Below are 26,021 nucleotides of genomic sequence, written 5' to 3' on the forward strand. Positions count from 1 at the left end.
CCTAACTGTGTATTCTTAAAACTGCCTGAGCTCAGTATCTCCTAACAGGGCAAACAGGAACGCAAAATGTGCGTCCTCTGGCTCCTGGGGGCTGAAGGGCAATAATGGCTCTAGAAACAGATTAATTGAAGAGAGTTTGGGAGTCTTAAAATAGTAAAGAATAGGTTTTATATGGAATCTATTGAAATATGGCAAGCTCCCAGCAGGCATTATTCATAACTATTTTTTTAAGGGACCACACCCAACCCAAAAGTTAAAAATGCAGCTAAACACTGCTATCATTTTCAGTTGTAACTATCCCATGTAAAGGCTCCTTTTTGCAGCAGGGAAAACATTCTGCATCTCATTAGAAAGACTGAAGCCATAATTAACTTTGCTAGTTTAAAATAGTTAAGATTCAGTTTTATGTAAACTCGTGATTAGAAAGGGAAAAAGTCAGTTGATCTCGTAGTCAAGGTTTCTTCAGTGCAGTTGTGTGAGTAATGACTGTGCTAACTGTAATGCAGTCAAAGATGTTTGCATAAATACAGAGCCAGAGCACAGTTTGGCTTTAAAGAGAGGTCTAGGCTGTTAGGAGACCAGTAGTTTAATGAATCATGCTAAGACTGTTCAACAGTGCTCTTATTTCAGCAAGTTACCATTGCATAAAAAAAAAGCATGATTTTCTAATACTGCAGAAAACTCAGCCTAACACAAAAACAGTTACACAAGAAGCAACAACTGCTGTTAGAAGAGGGCTTTAAAGGTCAAATTTACTGGATAGAGAACAGGGTGAGAGTAACTATAGCTGGAGACAAGCTGACAACCATGGCCAAACCTAACTGGAACGATTCAGGTAGCAAAACACAGTGGCTGATCATGAATGAAGATGGCATTTTTAGAGAATGAAGGAAAAATAAAGAACAGCAGGATGCAGATGTTAAGACTGAGGTAAATCCACCACTAACTGTATCTATTCCACACACACAGCTTCTAGGTGAAGAAATTGTTGCACAGCCTCCTTAAAGCTGTTGCAGGGTGAGTAGATTTAAGCACAATGATTTGTTGTTTACAGTATTTATCTGCAGAGAAATTCTTCACCAAAATTCACATTAATGAAGATTCCAGCACTGTCAATTATCCAAGTCAAGACAGAGCGCTCCCTAAGGACTAAAACTCCAGAATTATGTCCAGCAGTAGATATAAGACGACAACCCCCAGAAGCTGAAATTCCAACGAATGTCAAATTCTGTAGACAAGTCTGCTCTATCAAGGGAAGTAGCACACAGTGTTTCAAAACATACTCTTCAGATCAAGAGCAAAAAGGCAAGATATGAATATTTAAAAGTCTGAATTCTTACCATAAACAATACATTTATTGTAAGATAAATGATAACTGGCTCACAGTATGCCTAGAAAAAAATTGGTGGCATCTGTCAAGTGTTATTGTATTAACAGATTGTATGATTACAGTAGCAAGTAATACACCATTAATTATGGTGTGGCCATATCTGCCCTGTCACACCACCTGTGATGCATGAAATAAACCCAAACATGGTAAAAGTTTTTACAGACGGATGGGGCTGAGGATTTGAACCTAGCCTTATCCTTTCCCTGTAAAGCTAGTAGTTTTCATTCAGTACAGAGTAATCACTACTGAAATCCACCTTCCCCACACAATATGTTGAGTAAGAAACAATGACAGCTTCATAGTAATTCTCAGCAGTATATATGGTCCTTTGGAAAACAGCTAACTGTAAATCTACACAAAGACTGGAATGAGGGTAGATCAAGCAACTGGAAATCATAATTAGCATCACAGCCTTGCCTCCTCCAATCAATGACATTCTGTGCACAGTCTTGGCCAGTAATATCAGATAAGCTAACCCTGAAGTTTACACACTGTTCTACATTCAGAAAAATAAAGAGGCGATTCTTATACAACATACAGAACCTTGGAAAGACAGGATATTAGGGAAAGACAGTTTCCAGAACCAGGAGAAAATAGCATGCTGGTGGATGCATTGGCAGGAACTTAGTTGAGCAAAAGTGGCTGTTTTGGTATGTAGATTTTTTCAAGGGTGGCGAGAGAGAAGATACACTTCTATTTACTCAAACTGCTTGAAAACCCAGAAGCATGCTAAACTCTGCTCCTACATGCCAAGTGAATGATACTAGCGATGATAGTAATTGTTCATGATCATTTGATTATACTGGCCGAGCTCCTGCAGAAATAGGGAAGACCAGAACAGCAAGGAGCTTAATATCACACTAAAAGATTTTTCTGTACAGAGTTTTATGTGCTTCTTTCAAAGCAATAGCAAGACTCTTATTTTTGTTGAGACTAGCGTTCCTCATGGTTGAGAAGGGAAAGACAATGTTCTCTCAACAAAATGTTGGGGAATTCAGCTGTGTATCTGCCTAATGAAATACGCATCATTCTTTGATAATCAGGCTCAAAGCCTCAGTGCATCAGCCCCTTACTGATCTGCAAAAAACCCCACACACCAACACAAGTGATATACATGTCAACCTCTTTGGTAAGTTGTATCAGCTTTAGAAACAGGTATCACTCTGCAAGGATTCAAAACAGCCACTCATTTTTTCTTTTCAGAAGACTGTTGCCTTAAGATATGATTGCAGTTGCACATCTAACATCCGAGGTCAGTTATCTCTGCTTCCTGAGCCCCCCAGGCCTTCCCTCGCGGCTGACCTCACTTACTTCCACAATCTGGTCCAAGGTCTTTTCCATAAGATTCAGGGAACATCTGGAAGCAAAGCCCTGTGTGGTTCTGGTTCCCATACTCACAGAAGTAAGATTAACAGCTTTGCCTTCATAAAGTAACCATATTTTCCAAAAGTATCCACAGAGGGGAAACATGCAGTAAAGATGACTATAGCTGCGGATGATGGAAAAAGCTACCAGCAAGGGATACAGTGCAGAAGCAATCAAAGAGTAAACACCTGTCCAACATTAACAGGGCTCCCAAGCCTTCAGGTCAGGAAAGGTGGACCCAATCCTTCTCCAAGATTGACTCAATTTAAGACGATCACAAACCTTATGTTCTTTGCAGAAGGTAAAGAGAACATGGAAGGGCCAGCTCTTTGCCTTTTTTACTGGTACATGTCGAGGAAAGAGTTACAAACCACTGTCAGACTATGTAAAGGTGTACTGCTTTGTAATGAGTTTCGTTAAACATCTTTAAATTCATCTCCGCTTTCTGTAGTCAGGATCTGTTTTCAGGACCAACATTTCCAAACACAAATCCCATTACTGTAGCACCACATTACCATAGGTGGGATTCTGGGCTAGCAAATGTCAGTCTTCAGGCAATTCCACTGCTGAAACAACTGATCTTATGACTTGGAAATCTGGAAATACAGGGGGTCTCTAATTTAGTATTCCTAAGAAAAAACATGCCTTTAAACAAGACATGAAAATTTAGCAAGGCCTCATGTCTCAAAAAAAATTTATTTTGCTGAAAATGCTTGAGTGTATGAGACCTCAACTAGCATCTTCCTCCTAAATCCTGTCACAGAATTGCATTCATATGATGCTGAGACAAGAAACAGCCTTTTCAACTGAGAGGGAGGAAGGGGTAAAGTCATTTCAGTATTTTGAAAGATGATAAACAAATAACATTCTAAGAGAGTATTCTGCCAGGACCCTTCCCAGTCAGGTGTTACATGTTAAGCTAACACCCTCCTCACACACCCTCGATGTCTGCAGTTCAAGACATTTTGTATTCAGACTTCACAACAGAAGTTGTGCTAAAGTTGAATGAGCAAGTTATCAAAAGGTCACCCAAAAAAAGTTCTTCGGGTTATGAAGAACTCTGGCCAGCATGCATGATATTCAATATTACACAGCAGAGCATCAGCCACATCCAATGACAGCAACTGTTTTAGCCATGGTGGGCTCTGTTCCTGTTTGTGTATATCAAGGAAGGAAAAATCTCCAAGGCTCTGGTCCGTGAGATACAAAGAACCATAACACACATCAACACCTATGAATCAAGCTCTATGACTGAGCAAACAGCAATACTCACCTTTTGATCCTCTGTGAATTCCGAGTTGTTGTGCTGAGACTGCGCCTCTTTTTGTAGATGCCTTGCTAATCTGGATGGGGGAAAGAAGATTGTAGAGTGGGAACACAACACAGAAAACACACACACGCCAGTCTCCAGAAAACGTGTCAGCCAAGAGGTCCACAAATTGCTGCTCCACACAGTTTTTTGTTTTGGTTTTTTGTTTTGGTTTTTTGTTTTGGTTTTTTGTTTTGGTTTTTTGTTTTGGTTTTTTGTTTGTTAGGTTTTTGGTTTGGGTTTTTTTTTTTTAAACAAAGATTTCTATAACCATGGTAGGCCCTACTTAAAAGAAACACCTACTGTAGTACAAGCCCACATGCGTTTCACAGGGAACTGAAGGCAAGTTGGACTGCCAGGGGGTGTGGGTGCAGGCACCCTTGGCAATGGCCACTCTCCCAGCGCTGGAAGGCAGGCGCAAGGCGGCTTGGCCCAGGCTGTCAGGGTGTATCAGCTCACATTTGTGCCTGTCAGCATCAGAGGCGGAGCACAGACCCCACCCCTTGTCACCACGGAGACAGGAGTACCAAGGGGTTTGGAAAGGAGCAGCAAGCAAACAGCTCCAGAAAGCGAAAGGAAGCTAGAGAGGGAAGCTAGGGAAGAGTTACGGTTTCCGTCCGGGGAGGAAGGAGAACATTAAACAAGCAAAACTTCTGGGCAATTGTTGCCATTCCTTGTAAATAATTCTGTTTAATAAAAGCAGAGGGGGAGGGGGGACAGGGGGTTGAGGGGAAACCCAGGGACAGCAGCAGTACTCGGGGCATCGCAATACACTTCCGTCCAGAACCTCACAACTTTGCTTTGTTAAAGGGATTCAGCTTCTCACCACCACTGCAGTGGGCATTAGCACTTTTTTTTTTTTTTGGGGGGGGGGGCATTTAAAATATGTACACCAAAACAGATTACCATCAAAGCCTGTGTCAGAAACAAAAATCAGAACTCAATTATTTCTTTGCTTCTCCTAAAAGTAAGCTCTGTTAAAGACACAAGAATTGAGGCCACTGGAGTTTTTAACTAGCACCAGTGAAAACACAACCAAATAGGACAAGGTCAGTGGTGTTGTCCCCCTTCATAAAGGGGAAAAGATGGTGGCTGAGAAGAGACAAAAAGCACAAACATGCTTGAACCCAAATATACACTCCTTCCCTACCACCCTGCTGATATGACACAAGGGACATACAGATAGGGCATTTGAAAGTAACGATTTAAGAAAATATATCACCATAGCAGCAATATACCACCCACAACAGGCAGCATAACAGTGTTAATATTTCTGCAAGCATCAGTAACACAAACCTCTTTCCATTTGTCATTAACACAAAACCCCACACCCTAATCCAAATAAATGCAGCTGGCATCCCACTTGAAGCTTGTTCAAAGTCAGATCAGACCAAGTTCCACAGATGAGGGCATTCAACAGGGAAGGCACTGCCAAAACCTGAGGGCTCTTGTGCGAGTAAGCAGCTGAGTGAACAAGGGCCAATCTTTGCACCAAGCTTCCTGCACTTCCAGGAGTAACATAAAGACCTGAGCAGATGTAGGTTCTCTGGACAAAGGAGGTGAATAATTGTATTTTAAGTCAGCAGCCATTACATCCATGGAATGAACTGGCTTAGATTTAGGAAGATCTTTCTCAGTGTCAGCAAGCTCAACTGTAACCGGCTTCTCCCCATGTTGACCAGTACAGACCTTGCCCATGTTAGCAGCACCTGGCCAACTCCAGCAACACACTTGTTCATCCCATCTCAGGTTGCCATTTGAGAAGGCAACAGCACAAAGTCATGCTGTTAGGTCTCTCCAGAGCTACAGGCAAGTATCCCGCCCTGTGCTTCTTATTTGCAACTTCTACCCTATAGACTGAAATCGTTATTAGTTTACACCAGCTGTATCTACAAGAAGCAGATGCACACACTGAAAAGGTTCTGCTCGTTCCTAGGAAATACCTCTCTGTAATCTGTTGACCTTCTCTCCCCTTTCTTCTCTCTCCTGGAACCACAGAGTTCCTCTACCGATGACTATTCGGTAGAAACCCACTTGGCTTGCAAGAGCAGCTTACAATACTACTACCCAAAAGGAGCTTTCTTACAAAGATATCACACTGCTCCAAAGTCATAGTAAAGCAAGGGCACGGAGATCACCTCAGTTCTCATCAGACACAAGCGATGCCGAGAGGAAGGGAACAAAAGATATACTCAACTCTCAAACTGAACTGTCTGCAAATATTTAGTGACCTTACTTCTCAATGAAGCAAGCTCAGAACAAGAAGCCTGAAGACTTTTCATTCTGAAGAAACATCGTTAAATAAAACTGCTGAGACTGCCAAGACAGTTTGAAGCATTAGAATCCTACTGGACCTCCTTGCAGATGTCCACATAAGGGCAATTATTAAAATATCTTCTTTTACTTTCTGATGATTGTTTTTTTCTTCTGAGATACAAATCTAGAAGATAACTTATTTTCATCCCTGCGCCAAGGTTGGTAGTAACAGCTTGCCCTGCTCTAAAGACCATCAGCAAGCTGCAAATAACTGAACTTGCATCATCCTGTCTGGTGAGTGAATGAAATGAGATTATAGCATCTCTTGACTACGCTATACCTGGCAGTTAGTTACTAGATAGTTAGTCTAGTTACTCCAAATGGCAATGAGTCAGTATGGTTATAGCCCATAACTTGAGCAGTCTTGAACACCACTAGAAGATCTCTCAGCATCTCTTCAGCTGATTTTCTCTTGGGGAGCAGAAAAATTCCTCATAAGACACTTAGCCTGCAATATACTCAGATCACAAGGAAATAGCTCATATCTTTATGGAGAACAGAGTACTAGAGGAGAGCATTTGACTAAAGCTGCCAGGTATGTTTCTAAGGACACCATCAACAGTGCCCTATGGTGCCAATACTTGTCTGATACCACAGGATTCATGGATGGTGTGGTCCCACCCAGTGCAACCCAATCCAACTGGGGCTGCGCCAGTCGCTACCCTCCCAACATCAGGCTCCCCGCTCTCCCATCAGGGGTGAAACGCACAAGCGTGCAATGGACGAGTTCTCACCCTGATGGGTTGCCTGGGTTTTTCTGGGGGTAAGACTGATGCTTCAGCAGCCCATTTGCCTCAGCCAGACCCCCTGCCCCACAACCACGGTGCCTGGGGCGAAGAAGCGATGGGATGGGGGTACCCCGGGCCACCGGTGCCCATTGCCGGGGGGGGTGGTCACCAACCAACCGCCTCGACGGCCTGTGCCCGGGGGGCCCCGCAGCTCCACGCCAGCCGGCTGCCACCCTCGCAAAGGGACGGGCTGGCTCCCGCCTCGCTCCCCCGGCGAGGGGATGCAACGCCCGGCCGAGCACTCGCCACCGACCGGCGGTCTCGGCGGGGCGGCTCCCGGCGGGTTCGGACGAACCTCCCGCCCCGCCTCAGGGGACGCCCCGACCCACGGCCCCGCGTGTTATGTAACGGCAGGGGACCCGCCGGCGGGCCCTGAGGGGTGAAGGGGGCCGCGGCCTAGGCCTGGCGGGGGCCCCCCTCGCCCCGCCCGGGGGGCGCTCTCCACCCTCCCTCCCCTCACACGGGGCTCTGGGACTGTGCCGGGGACCGGCGGGGCTGCGGCGGGAACCGCCCGCCCCCGCACTCACATCTGGTACTCGTCGATCGCCTCCACCAGTTGCCCCCAGGAGTCGAAGTCGGTACCCTTCCTGAAGCTGGCGCCCCAGCGCTGCAGGAGGCTCCGGGCCGCCTCCGACATAGCCCCAGCACTAGGGCACCATGCTCACCCCGGGCCGGGGCACCGCGCCGGGCAGCCGCTCCCGCCAGCCCCGCGCCCGCCGCCGGCCCAACCCAGCCCAGCCCAGCCGCCGCGACAACCCAACGCGGCGAGCGCCTCCCGCCAGCGCCGCCCAGCGAGGTAGGCTGCGCCGGCCGCGCCCGCCCGCGCCATCGCTACCGAGGCGGCGGCTCACACTCGCCCGCGGCTGGAGAGGGGGACGTGGGGGAAACTGCGACTTCCGCCTCGGTATCTGTCATGGCGGCGGTCACGTGGCTTCTGAGGGAGCCCGCCCTCCCAGCTGGGTCTCGGCGGCGGCGCCCGGGCGGGGACCGCTCCGCTCCTCTCCTCCGCTCCCGGCCGTGCCACCGCGGGAGGTGCCCCCCCAGGTAAGCAGTGGCGCCTCTGTGCAGCGCCGCAGGTGGGTCACCCGTCCGGGAGGGCCGAGGCCGCCGCTGGACCGCCGTCCCCTCCCGGTCCCGCCTCTGTTTGTGGCGTTGAGGGGTCCCTACCGGGGGGGGCTGCGGGGCCTAGCTGTGCCGCCGTCGGCTGTCCCAGGGGGAGACCCCAGCCGCGGGGCTGGCGGCGGCCTGGGGGCACCCGGCGAGGGAGGGGGATAACCGGCGGGATCGATGCGGTCAGCCCGCTGTACCGCGCGGGACGATGTCATCTACTCTCCGCTGGCGCTGCCTGCGGCGGCGGGTGTGTGACGCACCGCCGGGAGCCGGGCAGGGCCTGGGCGGAAGTGGGGGTGGGCAGCAGGCCGTTGGCGGGAGGGTCCGGCGCCTGTGAGGGCTGCGTGTGCCCGACTCCCTGGTGGCGGCGGGGCTCGGGGGGCCGGGCGGCACCGCAGCTGCTGCCGGGAAAGGAGCCGCACGCCGAGGCGGCCGTCGGTCGGTGTTTGCCGCTTGCTCCGCGGCGGGCATTAGCGAGGCGGTGGCGCGGGCCTGAGGCGATCGGCACCGGGCAAACCGTCCGGTGCTGTGTCGGGTGTGAGGGGTGAGAGGCGGATTGGACACGGAAGATCTCTGGTTAAGTGCCTGTCAAAGTGCCCCCTGCCTTGGATGCGACTGAGCCGTGTGGCGGCACCTCTCCTCTGTGCAGATCGCTCTGCAGGTGGGTGAAGATGTCGCGATAGGTGCTGACGTGATAAACAAGCGACGATCTGCTCGGTCAGGAAGACCTGGATGGTGGCAGGGGGTCGCTGCTTGGCAGATCTGCTTTTCTTCAGCAAAGCTGCAGAGTGTTTTGTAACGATGAACTTTGAGATTCAAAAAGGATCAGTCATAAGGTGATGGAGGTCTTGGAGGGTCTCTAGTCCAACGTCCTGCTCAGAGCAGGGTCACCTCTGAGGTCAGAGCAGGTGGTTTAGGGCTTTATCTGGTGAGGTCTTGAAAGCCTTTGAGGATGGAGACCACACAAGCTCTTTGGGCATCTTGTTCCTCAGCTTGACTGTCCTCACAGTGAAGAAGTTTCTCCGTCTGTCGAGTACAAACCTCCCTTGTTTCAACGTGTGCCCATGATGTTTCATCCTCCTGCCATGCACCGCTGTTGAAAGCTTGTAAAAACATCTCACTGGAATGCTGATGCTGTATATGTTCTCTGAAATTGAGGTAACAGAGGAAAGATGGTCTGGTTTAGCTGTATTCTACCAAATTTCCAGGTCTGTTGCCTGTATGTAAATATGCCCATGTTTTCAGCAAGGGCTACTGTGTAATTGCAGTTTCATCTATATCGGTGGTGCTGCAATAAAACCTACGAATAGGTTGACTAGATACAATATAGCGATCTCAGTGAATTGAGATATACCTGTAAATGACATGGGAAATATTCAGCTTTATGCAGGAGGCAACAATTGTGTTTTATTGAATAAGAAAGTATACAGTAATATAGAATAAAGAAGGTTATAGCTTTTTGCCCGACTTAAAATAGTCACCTCAGAAAAAATTCAACAGAGTTAAATTCTCAAAGCAAGTGCATGGATGATGAAGACAAGGCCTATGAAAACTTAGTGTTTCAAATGAAAAAAAAAAATAATTTCTTCTCTGTAATTATGTATACAACTTTGCAAATTAATTTCTTTCCTAATTGCTTACCTTTGGAATGTATTTTTGTGAGCTGAGGAGCATGACATATATAGCACCTCAGCTGTACCTGTTCCTACAGCTATTAATTTCTTTCCACACCTTAGATTTGGCGTGAGCAACACTACAGAAGGAAAATGACGCACTGGTTTCATCGCAACCCTTTGAAGGCCACAGCTCCCGTTTCATTCAATTTTTATGGGGTAGCTACCACTCCAGCTGCAACAAAGGTTTGCAAGTAAGTGTACTTGTGATTAAATTCACTCTGTCTCTCACAGTTTGGAGGACATCCTTAAAAGTAATGGTTACTCTTCAGTTTTTGTTCTGAAGATGACTAGAAATGTGTAGGCTAGGAGACAATAAGACACTGATAACACTGAACATTTAGTTACAAAGAATGAATTATCCAGTTTTCAAGTCTCTGAGTGTATAGCGAGGCCTATTATAATAATGCAGAGGCAAAAGACTAAACATTTCATTGTCTTTCTGATGACTGTGCATTCTTCTGCAAAAGATTACTTAAAGTAATTTCCATAAGTGAATAAGGCATTAATGTTCTATTGTAGATAGGAATATAATGAGATCTCAGCTTATTTTGCAGATCTATTCTTATCTCTTCATATGCTCATCCCATTCTAATGCTGAAGAATGTTCCTGCTTGTTAATTCCCTTCCCTCCCTCTGCACCCAACCTCTCAGCAGATAAAGGCGTTTTAGTTTCTGTTAGAACAGTAGATTGATGAGTACTGATTATCCATTGCTGTCTGTCCAAAATGGATTGTACTTCAAACTAAAGAGTCAATCGTATGTATCCAGAGGAGGAAGGAAGATTTTTCTGTATTTATTGGCGTCTTACTCATAAAGTACCTTTCCTTGCCTTCAGATAGCTAAATTGAATGCTTAACTTCACTTTCTTAGCCAGAAGGGTGGTGGTATACATGGGTGGGTACTTTATTAATAGTACATTTTTGGGTAGAATTTCTTAGGTTTATTTTTTCTTTTTTTCCCCCTCCGTACAGTGATTTGAGGTTATCTCGATCACGACTACTGGAGTTATTTACAGACTCAAGTTGTAATCCAGAAATGATGAAGAATGCAACTGACTTGTACTTCTCGCTCTTGCAAGGTAGGAACATTTCTTAGTGATACTGCTAATATATCAAGAGGTCTATAATTAGAGTTTTAATGATGCTTATCAGAATGTGTATTGTGCTAATCTTCTGTAAAGAAGCTTTGGACTTCTCAGGAAGGAGAGTATCTTCATAGGTCCTATGCTTGATACCAGTCGCAGGTACTCACCAGGCCCGTTCTACAAGTTTCAGTGTCCTTTGTGACCCTGCTAGTATGAAGTGTTGGCAGTCTTGTCCTCTTGCTTTTAACCTCATTCTGCTTCCTGCAGGAGGAGAAAATGTTTGTCTCTTAGTTTGTGGTGAATTGCTCCTTAAGTATAAATTGCAACTGTTAATTAGGTGATGGGAGTTGCTCTTTGGTAAACTCCTGGTTTGTCTAATGCCAGGTAGTGGACTTACTGCAAGTTTACACTACTGTTGCTGCTTGTCTTAGGTATAAATAGGTTCTCATGGGCATAGTATCTACATTTTCCAAAGATGGTCACCTGTTACAACGCATTCCCTTGAAACCTTCCTCCTGCCAATATTTTGATAATTCTCTCTTAGCAGTCAGGTGCTCAGACAAGTTTCTTAGGACTGAGTTTGCAGGAATCAGCTGATTCATGGAAACTGTGTGATATTTCAGTCTGTGGGAAGTGAAGCAGCTCAAGTTGGCGTAGTTCCCTCAGTCTCTGGGAGGGTGTAAGCTAATGGGATGTTCTAGATGAAGGTACAATAACAGTCCATGTTGCTGCAGACAAGATTTGGAGAGTTTCTTCAGGAAGGCATCATGCTTGGTCACTAAAATCTTCTGCGCGTAAAGTAACAAGTATTTTCTGTCTCTATAAACATGTGACAGCACCTAGAGCTATAGCCCCAACAGCTGCTGTTGCAAGTCTTGAGTTCTTGAAGTCTGTAAGACTTGATCAGGCCAAGAGTCTTGCTCTTCCCTGAAAAATTCTTTCCTGGGCCTGCACGTGCTAGCATTTGAACATCCCATAGCGTGAGCTTCACTTCATCCCACTGACTGCCGCTTTCTGGGTGGCTGGACATAAATAACCAATTTCCTGTAGCTCTGGAGACAAAAGAAATGATGGCTGGGTGAGTCCATGCTTACAAGCCCTTTTCCCTCTCCCTGTTGACCAGGCAGCTTTTCCTGGAATTTCCCAATCGCCACTATGTTGGCAGGGACAGTCACTCACCTGGAGCAGCCTCAGTTGTCCCATACCTGGTTCAGTCCAACTCCCAGCTAGTCACCACACAGGACATGCAGACATCTGCAAGGTTTTCCTTGAGCAATCAAGACACACAGGGTTGGATTGGTAACCTGCTGGTGAAAACGTTTCTTGTAGTAGCCAGTTTGGATTTTTGCACATCTAGTTCTCAAGATATTGAGGAAAAATAGCCTCAGGAAGTAACACGGATTTTTGAGTGCTACAGCAAGAAACATTCCTTTATCTATATCAATATTTTCATTGATTCCCATTCCTTCGTTACTTTTTTCTGTTTCTTACTTTGAGATTGCCTGTCTCAAAAAAATGTCCGTACTTTTTTTTTATTCTATAGGTTTTATCCTTTCACTGGATGACTCTTCCCAAGAATGCAAGTTGAGATATATTCAGAATTTCAAGTGGACAGACACATTACAAGGACAAGTTCCAAAGTATGTATGCTTTTATGATTATAGAGTATGTGGCTATTTTGGTCTGTTATGTATATGCAAGTGTGCCAGCACAGGTGTGAAGGAAAACTTCAAAGTGTAGCAAAATGTTGAACACAAAGTAGTTTCCAAAAACTTGTTGCTTTGCGTTTTTGATAATTGCTGTACTGTATTAGGTGTTCTGAAGCACGTGTTGCCTTTACGTAACGGTGTGATAATGCACGGTCATGGTAGAAGGATCCATTGTGTGTTAGTTGATCTACAAACTCTATCTACAGTTGACTAGAGCAGTACAAAGAAGAACCTTGAGAGTATTGGTGAATTGAATATAATAACATAGTTTAACTACTGAACTACAGTTTAAAACTTTTTCATTTGGCAGTATTGCCTGACCAGTATCTTCTGAGTTTTTCTGAAGTACAAAAGTTGCTGAAGATCTTGTTTGTTCTTGTCCGCTGAAGCTCCTAGTACATGTACTCCTGGTACAAACAAAGCTTCTGTTTTAAGTTGGAATACAGATCTGTAACCTTCTGGATTATTCAGTCATCTCTTGCTATTGTAGGTAGTCGCATTGTATAACCACGCTTACAAATTTGTCAAGCTTTATCTAGAAGAAGTGTTCAACTTCTTCAATGCTTTTATTCCCCTTGGAAGACAATCTCTTGATGAGGACTCTCTTCTGATTTTCTCATGGTCATATATACTTATTCTTGTGCCAACATTATTCTTCCCACTCCCACACCTTTCTTTTTAAAGATTACTCCTTCCTAAGCTATACTGAGCTTGTGATCGCAAGTTCACTCTTTTCAAAGACCATGGTTTTAGCTTCTGAAATTTCCTGCTATTTGCACATGCCGTTTGACTGCAGTTACATAAATACTTGCAGTAACATTCATTTGAGGGAGATGTAATAGACTCTGACTTATTAACTTAGCAGCTACAACTTTAAAGTAGACATTCCAGAGCAAGGCTTTCCACAAAATGTGCAATTTAAAAAAAAAAAAAAAGATGGAAAAATGTCAGCCACACCCAAAGCTAAACAAATCTCAAGTTACTGTTTTAAAATAAAAGTTCCCAAATGGGAAGGGTAGGCATCTAAATGTGGGAAATGATAATTATGAGCTCTTAAAGGGAATAAGTAAAAACTGAAGTGTTTTTTAGGCAGTTCAGCAAGTAGGAGATTCTGAATTGGAAATTGTTGACTTCTTAAATGAAAAATATTTTATGGAGGGAAACGTTGACTTATGCTGTGTGAATTATCAGCAGAGGGAGCTTGACAGAACAAAATGGAAAGCATTAAATTGTTTGGGGTTTTGTTTGGGGGGGTTTTGTCTGTCTTTAGTGCCCAGCAGGATGCAGTGTTTGAACTGGTTTCCATGGGATTTAATGTAGCTCTGTGGTACACAAAATATGCATCAAGACTCGCTGGAAAAGAAGAGTAAGTGTTTTTCTTTTCTTAGTAATTCCATTGCAGCAATATTCCACACACACACAAAAAATTTACCAGGTTCTGAGTTTTGACTGCTGTAGTGCATGTCCAGATGGGACAGTAGGAGTTCAAGGAGGCAGTTGGCCTTCATTCATGTGCTGTAATGTCCAAGCGCACTTCAATCCCTTCTTGCGTCTGTGAACAAAGTGTACTAGTACCATATGGCTGTGATATAGAGAAAGCGTCAGCTGTGAATAAACCCTTTATCAGTCCTGTCCTAAATGTCCAGGTACAAACTTGAGATTCTGAAAAATCACAGCTCTGCTGGCTTTTAGCCCTACAGATTTCTAAAGCTTTGGCTTTTAACACTGAGGCTACCTTTTAGTTGAAAGTCATTACAAGGTCTTACGTTTCTTTTTACAAGTGAGTTCTATTTGATTATTTAATGATTGGACACTGTAAGAAACTTCTTTACCATGAGGGGTAGCACAGCAGTGGGACAGGTTACTTAGAGAGTTAGTGGACTCTCCATCCTTGAAGGTTTCAAGATTCATCTAGACAAAGTCATAACTGACCTGATCTGCTGTTTGCGATAGTCCTGCTCCAAAGCAGAAGCTGGGACTAAATGACACTTAGAGGTCCTTTCTAACTAAAATTCCATTGATTCATTCTATATTCTTAGTATAACAGAAGATGAAGCAAAAGACGTTCACAGAAGCCTGAAGATAGCAGCTGGGATTTTTAAACACTTGAAGGTAGAAAAACCATCTTTGCTGTCTGTTCTTTAAGTTGTCTCCAAGTACTTGACTTTTTGTCTTAGAAAAGCCTTTACTTTTCTGACAAGGTTACAGAATAAACAAATACGTCAGACTGAATGATACAGGAAAAAGGAGGGTATTATTACATTGTGCTACTGCTCAATCCCTGCTACTCTTTCCCAATGGCAATGGAAGAGTTATCAGTCTGTCTGCCCAGTAACACATGCAGCAGTGCAGCTAGCCATCTTGGGACCTTCACTCAGTGTCCCATCCATTTAGGAATAAGGGACTTGCTTTGCATTGGCAGCAGTGGTATTAAGCCTAAACTAACTTTGAGACTTGCTTTGTACTTAGGAAAGTCATATCCCAAAATTGATTACACCTGTAGAAAAGGGAAGAGATTTAGAAGCTCGACTTATAGACTCTTACATCATACAGTGCCAAGCTGAAGCTCAAGAAGGTATCTTTGTATATACATGTTTGTTGGGGATGGGAAATGATAGTCTTTGTGGGTTACTTTGGTGTCTCATGAAGTCTGCTTGTCAGCAATGCCTCTTTTTTTCCTTCTGCCGAAGTACTGTGGCTTAGTGGGGCGGGTTGCTTTTAAAGAAACGTAAGTTACAATTATAGGAGGAAGATGCCAAAAATCAGTCTGATATTACAAATGTAACCACTTTGGAAGAACTTGTGTGTGACATTCCTTCTCTCTTCTTTTTTCCTTTCGTGCAGTCTCTTCATTACCATGCTTGCCTGACATAAATTCCCAGTTCCTTTACTTTACAAAATTCGTAGCTTCTGTTTACTAGCTCATCTTCAGACTAACCTTCCTTCAGCTTCTCTATTAATTTGAAATCATTCTATCCAAGAAACAATCTGTCTGTATTCTGCAGTTTGCTTGACTGCACAACACTTATTTTTTGCTCATGTGGGGGTTTTAAAATGCTAAATGCCTCTGCTGATTTGATGTGACATTTTCAATTAAACTTTAATACTGTGGCGTGGAATTTTTTTCCAGTGACAATTGCTCGGGCTATTGAGCTGAAACACAATCCAGGATTAATAGCTGCTCTTGCTTATGAAACAGCTAACTTCTACCAAAAAGCTGGTAAGTGTCTTGTTTTGTATCCTTAGTGACCTGGTTTATGCATTCTTGCCAGCAGACGTACTTCACCCGCCCATCAATTGCGATATTAACACCGTTTCTCAGTGGATATGCTTTGTATATTTAGCTTCTATTGAGCACTTTTAAGGCTTCACTTATCAGTGTAACAGATACATTTTGATAAGGCCTTTTGGTTTTGTGGGAATCTTTTTCTGTAGCTAATGGTAGGAAATGTTAGTGAGGGGAGACAGAAGACAGAGTAATGTCTTGAGAATATGTTATAGCAGCAAACAAAATGCTTGATGTAAATGGAGTGTGTTTCAGCTGTCTTTGGGCAGCAGATTATGATGCAGACCATAAAGTGTGTAGTGGGTTAATTATGTACATCCTTCCAAATGAGTAAGCTGATCTGTGGGCTTGTGGAGGCAAGCGGGGAAAGTGCAAAGATATGGGAGTCGATGTAGGAGATGGAATATGGTAACATACGTAGGCTTTTATAGGTCATTACTTGAAATTAAGCTAGGAACAAGCTTTGAAATACTGCCTAAAAATACTTGGGACAATTAGCCTACCAAATTTAGTGGACAGCAGTTTAGGGATTCTAGGGACAACTGCATGATAGCTCAATAAACTGCATTTTTTTCCCCTCATAGTTTCTCTGTGTCTTTGCAGAAGTGATTTACGTCCCTTGTTTCTGGCTATACTTTATAGTTAAGATCTATTGCTAAGTTTAAGAATTTTGGTCTTTGAGTGTGTGTTTGTGATTTTTCTTTTTGAAAATGTCTAAAAGAATAACTTTACATGTTTGTTCATAGATCAAACATTAGCCACTTTGGATCCAACCTATGCAGGTAAATGGAGGAAGTACTTAAACTTGAAGACTTGCTTCTATATGGCCTATGTAAGTACTTCGGTTGACAGCTGTCACAGTTTTTAATGTTGTCTCAGGGCTGGATTGGGAATGGGGACTAAATATTGCCTTGATTTTCTGTTCATGCTGTGAAGAGAGACTGTGCAGCGTCAGTGGCACTTGAAGTGTTTTTGTTGAGCCAAGTGAATTTACTGCAGTGTGGAATTTATTGTGATCTCATATTGTTAAGTGAAGCAATTCAGCTTGAGCATAATACTTGTCTTCCGTTATCTGCATCACAGTCTGATTCTAGGCATAATTCAGAGCTGATCATCTTTTTTGAAGGCCCTGAGTGAAACTGCATCAAGTAATGTTAGGTACCATCGCAAGTGCTGTCCCTTTTTGTGTGATTGATCTCTTAGCAAGTGCAGTGGCACTCTTGGGATCATCAGCTGCTCAATTTGCTGTTTATTTATTGTAGCTTGCCACAGCCTGTAATCTGGCTCTTTCATACTGTAAAAGCAGTTACCACAATTGTCTCTCTTAAGTTAAACCTGTAGCTAAAAGCTGCTTGCTGTATTAGCAAGTTTGAGAGGTGAGAGAGTGTCAGAGCTGTCATACTTTTTTTTTAAAATTTATTTCTGTAATATGGGCGATGGTAGATTTAGGTAACATTTGCTATACTGTGAGAACAGACATTAAAGCAAGGTGAGCAGTTGTTCATGTGATTGTTCCTTTACCTATGGTATTTAATATTTAAACTCAGCAACTCCTGATAATAGAAAAGAGGCCATTCAGTTCTCACTGGAATACAGTACTATCTTCAAGCATAAGTGTGAAGGAATGGGACTTTTTGGGGTGGAAAAACTATTTGGACTGGCAAAATATCTCAAGCAGCAGTACGCCTCATCTCTTGTGGACACAAATTTGTTTGCACATTTGGTTTTTGAGTATTCAAGTAGTTTTAGTTTTTAGAGTGTTTGCTTTGTAAACTTACCGGGGTTCATCCTCTGTCCGTGATGGGGCTTAATGCTGCACACTGATACAGCAAGAGACAGAGGTTTGAACTAGACTATATACTAGTGCTTTTGGTGAAACAGCCTTTGTGAAGCTCAAAGTTACTCTTGGCTAGACTTGAGAGAGCTTGCTTCATACCTACCTCACAGTGTTTGTGTTGAACTGCATCGTTTAGTGAAAGCTGCTTTGACTTGCATTCCCAAATTGTCAGCTTTCTGCAGGGAATGGCAGCTTCAAAGAGATGCAACTCTGATGTAAGAAAGAGCAAAAGTGAATTGGTGCAGGAAGTGCCCAGTGATGTTGGTAATGATTTTGTCCTCTCCCATTAGGCATACTGTTACCATGGTCAGACTTTACTGGCGAGTGATAAATGCGGGGAGGCAATCAGATCTCTGCAGGAATCAGAAAAATGTAAGTGTATTTGAGACTGGATTACAGGGCCTGATGATGACATGCCTGTTTTATTTTGCTGTGTTGTGTTTATTTGCTCTCTAATAAACTTCAGGTTTAACCTGTCACCTGATGAAAATCCAGCACAATAGAGAATAGAGACAGTATATTCTTTTTCTGTCTTACCAAAGACTGTCTTTCATAAGACTGCTGCAGAAAATTTTGTCTTCGCTTCTCAGCCTGTAAAAGACTGGCTTTGGACTGCCTGCCATACCGTGTAAAAATCAGTTGTCTGGTTATCACGTTTTCTGGTCTGGATGTTAAGTTACTGCAGCCTTTTCTGCTTTGGAGATTGCTCTGTCTTACATTAAATAGTAAAGCTAGACCATGTTTTGTTTGGCTGGGTTTTTTTAAACAGGCTTCAGTAACTTATTTCCTTTCTATTCGTTTGAAAGGTAGATGAAGGGAAGTTTACAGTAGTTCAGGGTCTTCGGCCCATCCTTCTATCTTCAACACTGTTGCCACCCCAATGACCTGCACTACTGCATTACTTTACTACAATGTATAAAAAATGCTCAAAACCTGGAAACTTTTAATTTTAAAAATAAAAAGAATTTATTAAGAACAAACTAAGTTGAATTACTTGCACTAAAACAAATACTGTGTTTTTATTGTGCCTGCTGTTCAGAGAAGAGTGCTTCTTTTCCCACTCCATATTAAGTGTTGTTTATTTTGGGCTATCACCTGTGCCTGGACACCTTCATACCCTCTCTTTTTCCCTACCATGTGGCACAGTTCTTGGGCTTATGGTTGCATTTTGCTCTCCTGCGTTTTCCTACCCAAAAAGCTATCTTCTTCCCCCCCCCCCCCCCCCGCCCCGTTCCTAGTCACTTTTTGGATGCAGTAAATCTTGGCTGGAAGTGCTACCTTTGAGCTAGTTTATTTTTGTTTCTAAGAAGCAAGAAGCCAGAATGGATTCCGGTATCTCCTAAAACTGAAACACTGTAGATCTGAACTGTGATTTAATAGTAATGTAAAATATCTTTATTACATTTCTGTCTTGCAAAGTTTTTGCCAAGGCTGAAGCATTGTGCAAAGAATATGGAGAAACCAAAGGGCCTGGGACTACTGCCAAACCTTCTGGACATCTCTTCTTTAGGAAATTAGGAAGTTTGATTAAGAACACGCTAGAAAAATGCCAGAGAGAGAATGGATTCATGTAAGTAATGCGTGGATGGTGCAGTACTCTGTATGAACTGTCATTACCTGATTTGCCTTTATTTCAAGATGGGATGGTAAATTTTACTCTCCAGTTCTTATATTCCTTTAGGACGTGGCATGTAACTTGAAGATAAATTTGCAATTCCGTAATACTCTCTTAGCGGATTTGCTATGGGTCTGTGCTCTCACCCTCTCTGTGTTCTGTGCCAGTTCAGCAGGGTAGGTTGGACTGATGTGCTGGAGAGGTTAAGCAGTTTTCTTCCTTTATTCCTCATCCACTTTGTTTCTTTTCCTTCCGCACAAGAGAAAGTCCTGCAGAGGTTGCTGTGTTGCTCTAATGCCCTCTTTACAGCTGCTGGGATCTAGTGGACAAAAGAGAACAGAGGGGAAATGGAGAAGACTGTTTCCTGATTCTGCTTTGCTAGCTGGGAAGTCAAAGCACAGTCATGCCATCAGTGAAGAATATGCTGAGGGTGCTAGGAGCTTTACCAGTCTAAGTGTAAATAATACTGTGAATAGGGCTTTCTGTTAATTAAAGCCCATTCCACAGAGAGTTTGGAAGCAGTTTAAAATAGCAAGATTAGTTTGGCTTTAGAATTCTTTTGCTCATTTCTCTCTCTCCTTCCCTCCTCTTATGATTTAGTATTCCATAATAGGTTTGTTATTTCCCTTTCTATGATATTTAAAGAGCTACATAGTAGGGGAATTGACTAAACAAAAAGGATTGTCAAGTACATCAAGCTGAACTGCAAATAGGAAGAGAAATTTCCTACTCTGTTTTGGTTCCAATAACTGTTGTCATAGCTTACAACAACAGCATACAGGAGATTTCAACAAATCCATGTCCCTCTAGAAACAAACTTTGAAAGAGAAACCAGATAGCCAGGGACTGTTTTGGGAGATGTGCTAGGGACTGTTTGGGGAGGAAGTGAGGTAGCGTATGTCAGTATGTGTCAGTTTTCAGCTCTTGTTGGTTTGCTGAGGGTAGATTTATACCCTCATTCAGGCTTTGTGTTGTAGGAAGTCCTTTTGGGTGTTGCCGTGTCATTGCTATTATGCACTGTGGCACATTAAGACTGATTTAGGAAAAGAACTGTCATCTTCATCTTTTTGGGGAAGTATTTTAAATCTTCGTTGGGATTTTGAAGGTCTTTTTGAACAAAAGGCGCTCTTTTCATTGAAGTGCTGGGAAAAATGGTTATCAAGTAGGAATAAACCCACCTAGCTATTAGGGGATGAATACTGAGAGTGAATTGCTTTTGTTCTTGTGAATCTTACTGACAGAACACATGTTGGACAGTGCCTTAATGAAATGGAAGAGCAGCGATGATTGCCACTGTAAAAAGCCAGATTGTTTTTCTTTAGAATTGCAAACGAGACTTCCAGAGACAGTGCATTGTGTTTTAAATATATTGCTGTATTCTATTACAGCTATTTTCAGAAGGTGCCAGCAGAGGCTCCCCAGCTGGAACTGAAAGCAAATTATGGCTTAGTAGAGCCTGTTCCTTTTGAATTTCCTGCCTTGAACGCACACTGGACTCCTGAAACACTTGCGGCATTTGATCTCACCAAGAGGCCAAAGGATGACACTGTAAGATAATCCTATGTCCTGTTTTTTCCTGTTAGCTTTATTCTGTGTATAATACAGAGTTATTATTTTGCTATTCCGTAATGCTGCCCAGCTCAGTGCAGAACATAGACACAAGGCACCACCTGAGCTCACCTTTCCGCTGTTCCAGGAGGCAAGTCAGTACACTTTTCTGCCACACTGTCAGCACCTGGAAATTAGGAGTAATTTTTTTCTAAGTCCTAAACAGGAGGAAATTCTTTACTGTGTATAAGATGCTGAAACGTTACAGGAGCGAATGCTATAGAAAGATTGGGTTTTAGACAAGGATTCATTTAAAGATGCTGAAATAGAGAATATTTGGCTTTTTCCTCCTTCCTTGAAGCTTGCTCAAAGCCTTCAGCCTTGAGGAGAGAGGACTGTTAGATTAGGATATGTAAAGTTAGCTGTGCATAAATACTGTGCAGACACAGTGGTTTGTACTTGTGGTATTTAGGCTTTTTTTTCTTCTTGTTTGCAGGCTAAACCAAAACCAGATGAAGAAGTAAAACCTCTGAAGGAACCAGATATAAAGCCCCAAAAAGACAGTGGATGCCAGATTTCTTAAGTGCCATAAGTGCTTTGAATTCACTTTGAAACTGTATTAATTGGACTCTGGGGCTTTAGTTCTGATCTCCCTTTTTCTCATTCTTCCTTTTCAATTTAGAAGACTAATTTAAGTTACTTTTGTTAGTATGCGTCTATCTTGCTTGAGAATGTGGTGGATTTCTAGGAGTTTATTTATATCTGACTTATTTTTTGTTTTAGTGGGATATCATGGAATGAGTGGGCTTAAATGTTCCTATTGTGCCTCTAGAGAGTTTCTTTTTGTGGGTTTAGTTTTTACCCACAAATAGCAAAGGGAAGTATCATGATTGTAACACTTGAGGATTTTTCCATTAAATTATATGCTATATAACGTCAAATTCTGCAAACAAAAGTTTGCATGAACAGTTATATTTATTCAGGTTTTGTCATTCAGGCTTAACACCCTGCTGTGTTCCGATTCACTTAATTGTAGTGAGCAAAGAAAATCTGGGTTTGGTTTGTAACACCCCTACGGTATTTCAGGGACTTTCACAGAACTTGGAAAACCTTGCTTTGCATAACTGGAGCACAATTTATATTCTCCTGAAAAGATTAGCCTCTAAAGAACACTTTCCTCTCTAGAATAGGGTTCTTGTATCAGAATTTGTAGTAAGGTACTTTAGCTTGTCTGTCCTTAAATTAAAATCCTTTAATATCAAAGTGTATGTGAAAGCAATGCAGCAAGTAATACGGAAGTGCTTAAAAGTAATGCATCACAGTGTCATTCATTCAGAGGTTTTGAATCTTGAAAGATTTGGTAAGTTTGAAAGCTGCAGACAGTTAAAATGTCCTGGCACTAGAAAAGCTCCATTTGAATTCATGAAGCTGTGATGCATAAGGTAATGGAATTGTAACTAAGATGCTGTGTTTCCATCTGGGTAGTGTCTATAAGAAGCTGTTAGGAGAGCAGGGAGGACAGATGAGCTGGAGAGCCGACGGCACAACTGGGAAACCAAGCTCTAGGTTTCCTTTATGCCAGATGTAAACAGTGCTATTTCTCAGCCTTTGCAGTATTGCACTGAAATCAGCTCCTTGCGAGGAGAACTTGCCAAAAGCCAAGCCCAGTCAAGACTGAGAAAGAAAGTATTTTGTAGAACTTGCTTCTTCCATTTCTTCCTACTGTGGAAAATGTGATAACACTCTTTAGTGCTGAGCACTCCAAAACACCCGTGTCAACAAAAACATAGCTTTCTAATTTGCTGCAAAGGCAAGAGAATATGATGTGTGTGTTGAAGCGAGGGCCTTGCAATCTCTGGGTACCAGTTGCTGCACTCCATTTTACCTGAAAAAGAAACTAGTCTGAATATGTTCCCCTATCAACAAAACATGATGGCATATGCACTTATGATGTATAATCTAAACACATTCCTCGCTTTGTACTGTTTGAATCAGTTCATCATCAGGACTTCTGTTTGAAATCTTTCATGGGACTTAGAGTGACTTAGTTTAGAGGGCAGGTGTGTATGTAGCTCCTTGACGGCCCATGGAACAAAACCTGTTGAGGAGGTTAATCTGAAACTCAGGACTCTTCCTGAGATACTGGACCAGACTACAGAGTTAGTTGCTGCAAAAGGCAAAGAGGATCTTAACACTGGCCGTCATGGGTGAATCGAATGCAGAACTCATTACTTCCAGTGATGGATTTTAATATCAGCCAGTTCTGCACACAAAAATTAAGTGTAAAATTAGCTGAACTGCTTTGGAAGAACTTTCTGTTCTGCAAGGGCTTAGGTGGGGAGTATCAGGAATTCATATCTAAAATTGCTCCATTTCTTCTGATGCTGCAGAGGGGCCTGGGGTATGTTTTATGAAGAGTTATTCGGGTCTGTTCATAGCTTGATCAGCTGACTTTTTTAGACTTCTTGCATTGTTAAAAGACTAGCTTAGGTTTTGCCAGAATGGAGCGTGGAGCTACTTTGCTTATACAGATTTTAATTCTAAAAACTTACTACAGCTGTAGTTATCTACATTTGCTTAGCCTGATCCCTTTAAGGATCAAGATGCAGTTAACTCAGTTGCATAATCACGATTTTTCAGTTACTCATTGTTTTTCAGATGCCTGTGTGTTAATGCTTACGTGTCTCAACCTAATTAATTTTCTTTCTGTGCAGACTAGATTCCATTTTCCCTCCTCCCCACTTTTTCCCTTCCATCTGCTACACACTGTGGCACAGACTTACCCTTCTTTGCTTAATGCATGTGCAGGACTCATTTTCAGTGAGGCTTTTGCACATGACTGTATTTCAGTATATACATATCTTAAAATAAAATGACCAGATCATGACTAAATCATTCCCAAACAACTTCTTAGGAAAGATTATTTTATGGACTTGCAATTCTTAATTCTTTGGACGCTTTCTCAAACCAAGTGGTTTGTTTGAATCAAGTTCACTGTAAATAGTTTGGGGCATAACCAAGTGGATTGTGTCAGATTGCGGCATTACTTAAGCCTAGCTGTGTAACCTTTTATGCCATAGCTGTTTCAGTAAATATGATGTAGTAGTTTAAAAATAGATTAATGGAACAAACTAATTCACTTAACATGTGTTACTTTTCAAGACAAACATTGTTTACTCATAGTTAAAATCCTGTGGCAAACATGGGATAGTTTTGCCCAAAAACAAGAAACTGGAGACCGTTTAGTTTGCGAAGTATTGAGAGTCATCATGAGTCAACGAGCAGTTTTCTCTTTGGTTTTGTTGGGTAGTAACAAGAATTATTGTAAATAATATGTAGATTAATTGTCCAATATGCTCAAGAATATAGGTGAATTGACTGGGAGTTTCAGTTAATCTGGAAACCTAGCAGCCTCTTTCCTCCAATTATGGTTTCCTTTAGTAATTTTTAAGAATGATGTATTTTGAAAGGTGACTTTTTAATACTCTAATGCCGCAAGAGCCTCTTTTTGTGGCCTCTCTCTGGTTTTAGAGGCTCTCATGGCTAAACCTGTAAATCTTGTTGGTGTAAATAGTCTTTAAAAATTTGCGTCCGGTCTGAACTAGAGCAAAACTGCAGCTTAACAAAATACAGAGTGCTGGGCCCTCTATTTCATGCTTTTAAAAATGCACTAATTGTCTTCAATCTATTATAAAACAAACCATTAAGCTCTTTGTGAGATTTCTATTTAAATAACCTCCCTCCACATATTTAAATACACTTCCTCCATGTTTCATGTTCCTTGGTTTATGGTAGTTAGTCTCCATCCAGCATGTGACACTCCTAGGACTGAGGGACTAAATTTGGCCCTTGGACGCTGATGTCTGCCTCCCCCTGCATTTGGTAGAGGAGTTTTGCCTGTCAGCCTAAGGATGACGTTTAGTCACTTAAATGTTCAGCATGATTATGTGGTGCATCTGTAAGGATGGTAGTGGTTCACACTATAAGCAAGAAAACAGATCCCTGTATCTGTGTAGAATATAGCCAACTTTGCACTTTAGAAATTTCTGATCTTGCAATTTTAGTACAATACACTATGGTTGTAAACATTCCTTCTGGTCATTTTAATTTTGTTGCACTGATTTCAGTACTGTGCTATTGGTAAGATTTTTATGGGAAACATTACTAAAATGTGTTTTTAATTGTCTGTGTATGAAATAAACTCATGAAGCGTATCTCTACCTTTAGTATTGGGGAAACACGAGAGGAGGCAGTAATTCATCTGCTTTCCATGTCAATTCAGAGAAATGAAAAGTTTCTGTCTATTTGCTGCGGGATAACACGTTTCATCCCATCCCTGTGCCTAGTATCTAAACTGAATTTTCAGCATTAACATAAATCCTGTTCATGCCTATTAATTATCCCTAAAAAAATAAATCTGTCTAAAGATTATTACCAAGTTATCATAGCAGCATAAGCTACCTTTTTTTTTTTTTTTTTTACTTTTTTCCCCCCTAACTGGCCCAGTTGAGAAAAGCGCAGCGCGTATGACTGGCATGGAAAAGCGCCTGTAGTGGGTACCTGTCTCCAGATTTTGAGTGCACCATAATGGCATTTCCACAACCACCACTGGATTTGCTCAGATCTTTCCCCACTGGTGATGCTGTCAAATTCAATAAATGTCACATGGTAACTGAGGGGGCCCTTGACCAGCTTTCTATGTAGGAAGGCCTTCCTCCTTTGGTGCCTTCATGGATTACAACCTTCTTGAAGCCATCGTGTACTCTGAGTAATCAAACCTCACTGGAATTGGCTCTGATGAGGTTGACCAAGCAGCCTTATTTTGTGAAGACAGTCACCATGCAATCTTAAGCTTCATAGTTTGAAAATTTATATATAACCGTGAGTTTTAGAATACTATTTAAAATAAACGATCTAAATGTATCTGGTTTTGTTTCATCACTTTAAATTTAAAGTATAGTAGCAAGAAAAAGAGTCTATGTTGAATG

The 26,021-nt window shown here is 42.5% G+C and overlaps 2 protein-coding genes across 8 annotated transcripts in view; one reads left to right on the top strand and one right to left on the bottom strand.

Annotated features, from left to right (window-relative positions):
- Positions 1–7,923, bottom strand: part of AIDA (axin interactor, dorsalization associated) — a 30,353-nt gene extending 22,430 nt beyond the window's left edge. For both annotated transcript variants that reach the window (XM_054821943.1, XM_054821942.1), the window contains exons 1-2: positions 7,696–7,923; positions 4,029–4,098 (exon numbers count right to left, since the gene is read on the bottom strand). In XM_054821943.1, the coding sequence (XP_054677918.1) occupies positions 4,029–4,098; positions 7,696–7,805 (180 nt within the window). In that variant the 5' untranslated portion in view covers positions 7,806–7,923. The remainder of the gene's footprint in view (positions 1–4,028; positions 4,099–7,695) is intronic.
- Positions 7,924–8,065: 142 nt separating this feature from the next.
- On the top strand, positions 8,066–25,956 carry BROX (BRO1 domain and CAAX motif containing). 6 transcript variants are annotated; one of them, XM_054821939.1, is made up of 14 exons: positions 8,100–8,212; positions 9,271–9,436; positions 10,015–10,145; positions 10,926–11,032; positions 12,582–12,678; positions 14,018–14,113; positions 14,787–14,859; positions 15,217–15,322; positions 15,878–15,967; positions 16,780–16,865; positions 18,161–18,242; positions 19,290–19,440; positions 20,874–21,033; positions 21,530–25,956. In XM_054821939.1, exons 2-14 carry the CDS (start codon positions 9,404–9,406, stop codon positions 21,614–21,616), a joined length of 1,299 nt encoding a protein of 432 aa, XP_054677914.1. In that variant the 5' UTR covers positions 8,100–8,212; positions 9,271–9,403; the 3' UTR covers positions 21,617–25,956. The 6 variants fall into 6 exon arrangements, with proteins under 6 accessions (XP_054677911.1, XP_054677912.1, XP_054677914.1 ...); XM_054821938.1 differs by lacking the exon at positions 8,100–8,212 and adding an exon at positions 8,544–8,939; XM_054821936.1 differs by lacking the exon at positions 9,271–9,436 and having other exon boundaries at positions 8,066–8,212.
- The last annotated feature ends 65 nt before the right edge of the window (positions 25,957–26,021 follow it).

The sequence above is a fragment of the Grus americana genome, chromosome 3 (genome assembly GCF_028858705.1).
Source record: "Grus americana isolate bGruAme1 chromosome 3, bGruAme1.mat, whole genome shotgun sequence".
Classification (NCBI taxonomy): Eukaryota; Metazoa; Chordata; class Aves; order Gruiformes; family Gruidae; genus Grus; species Grus americana.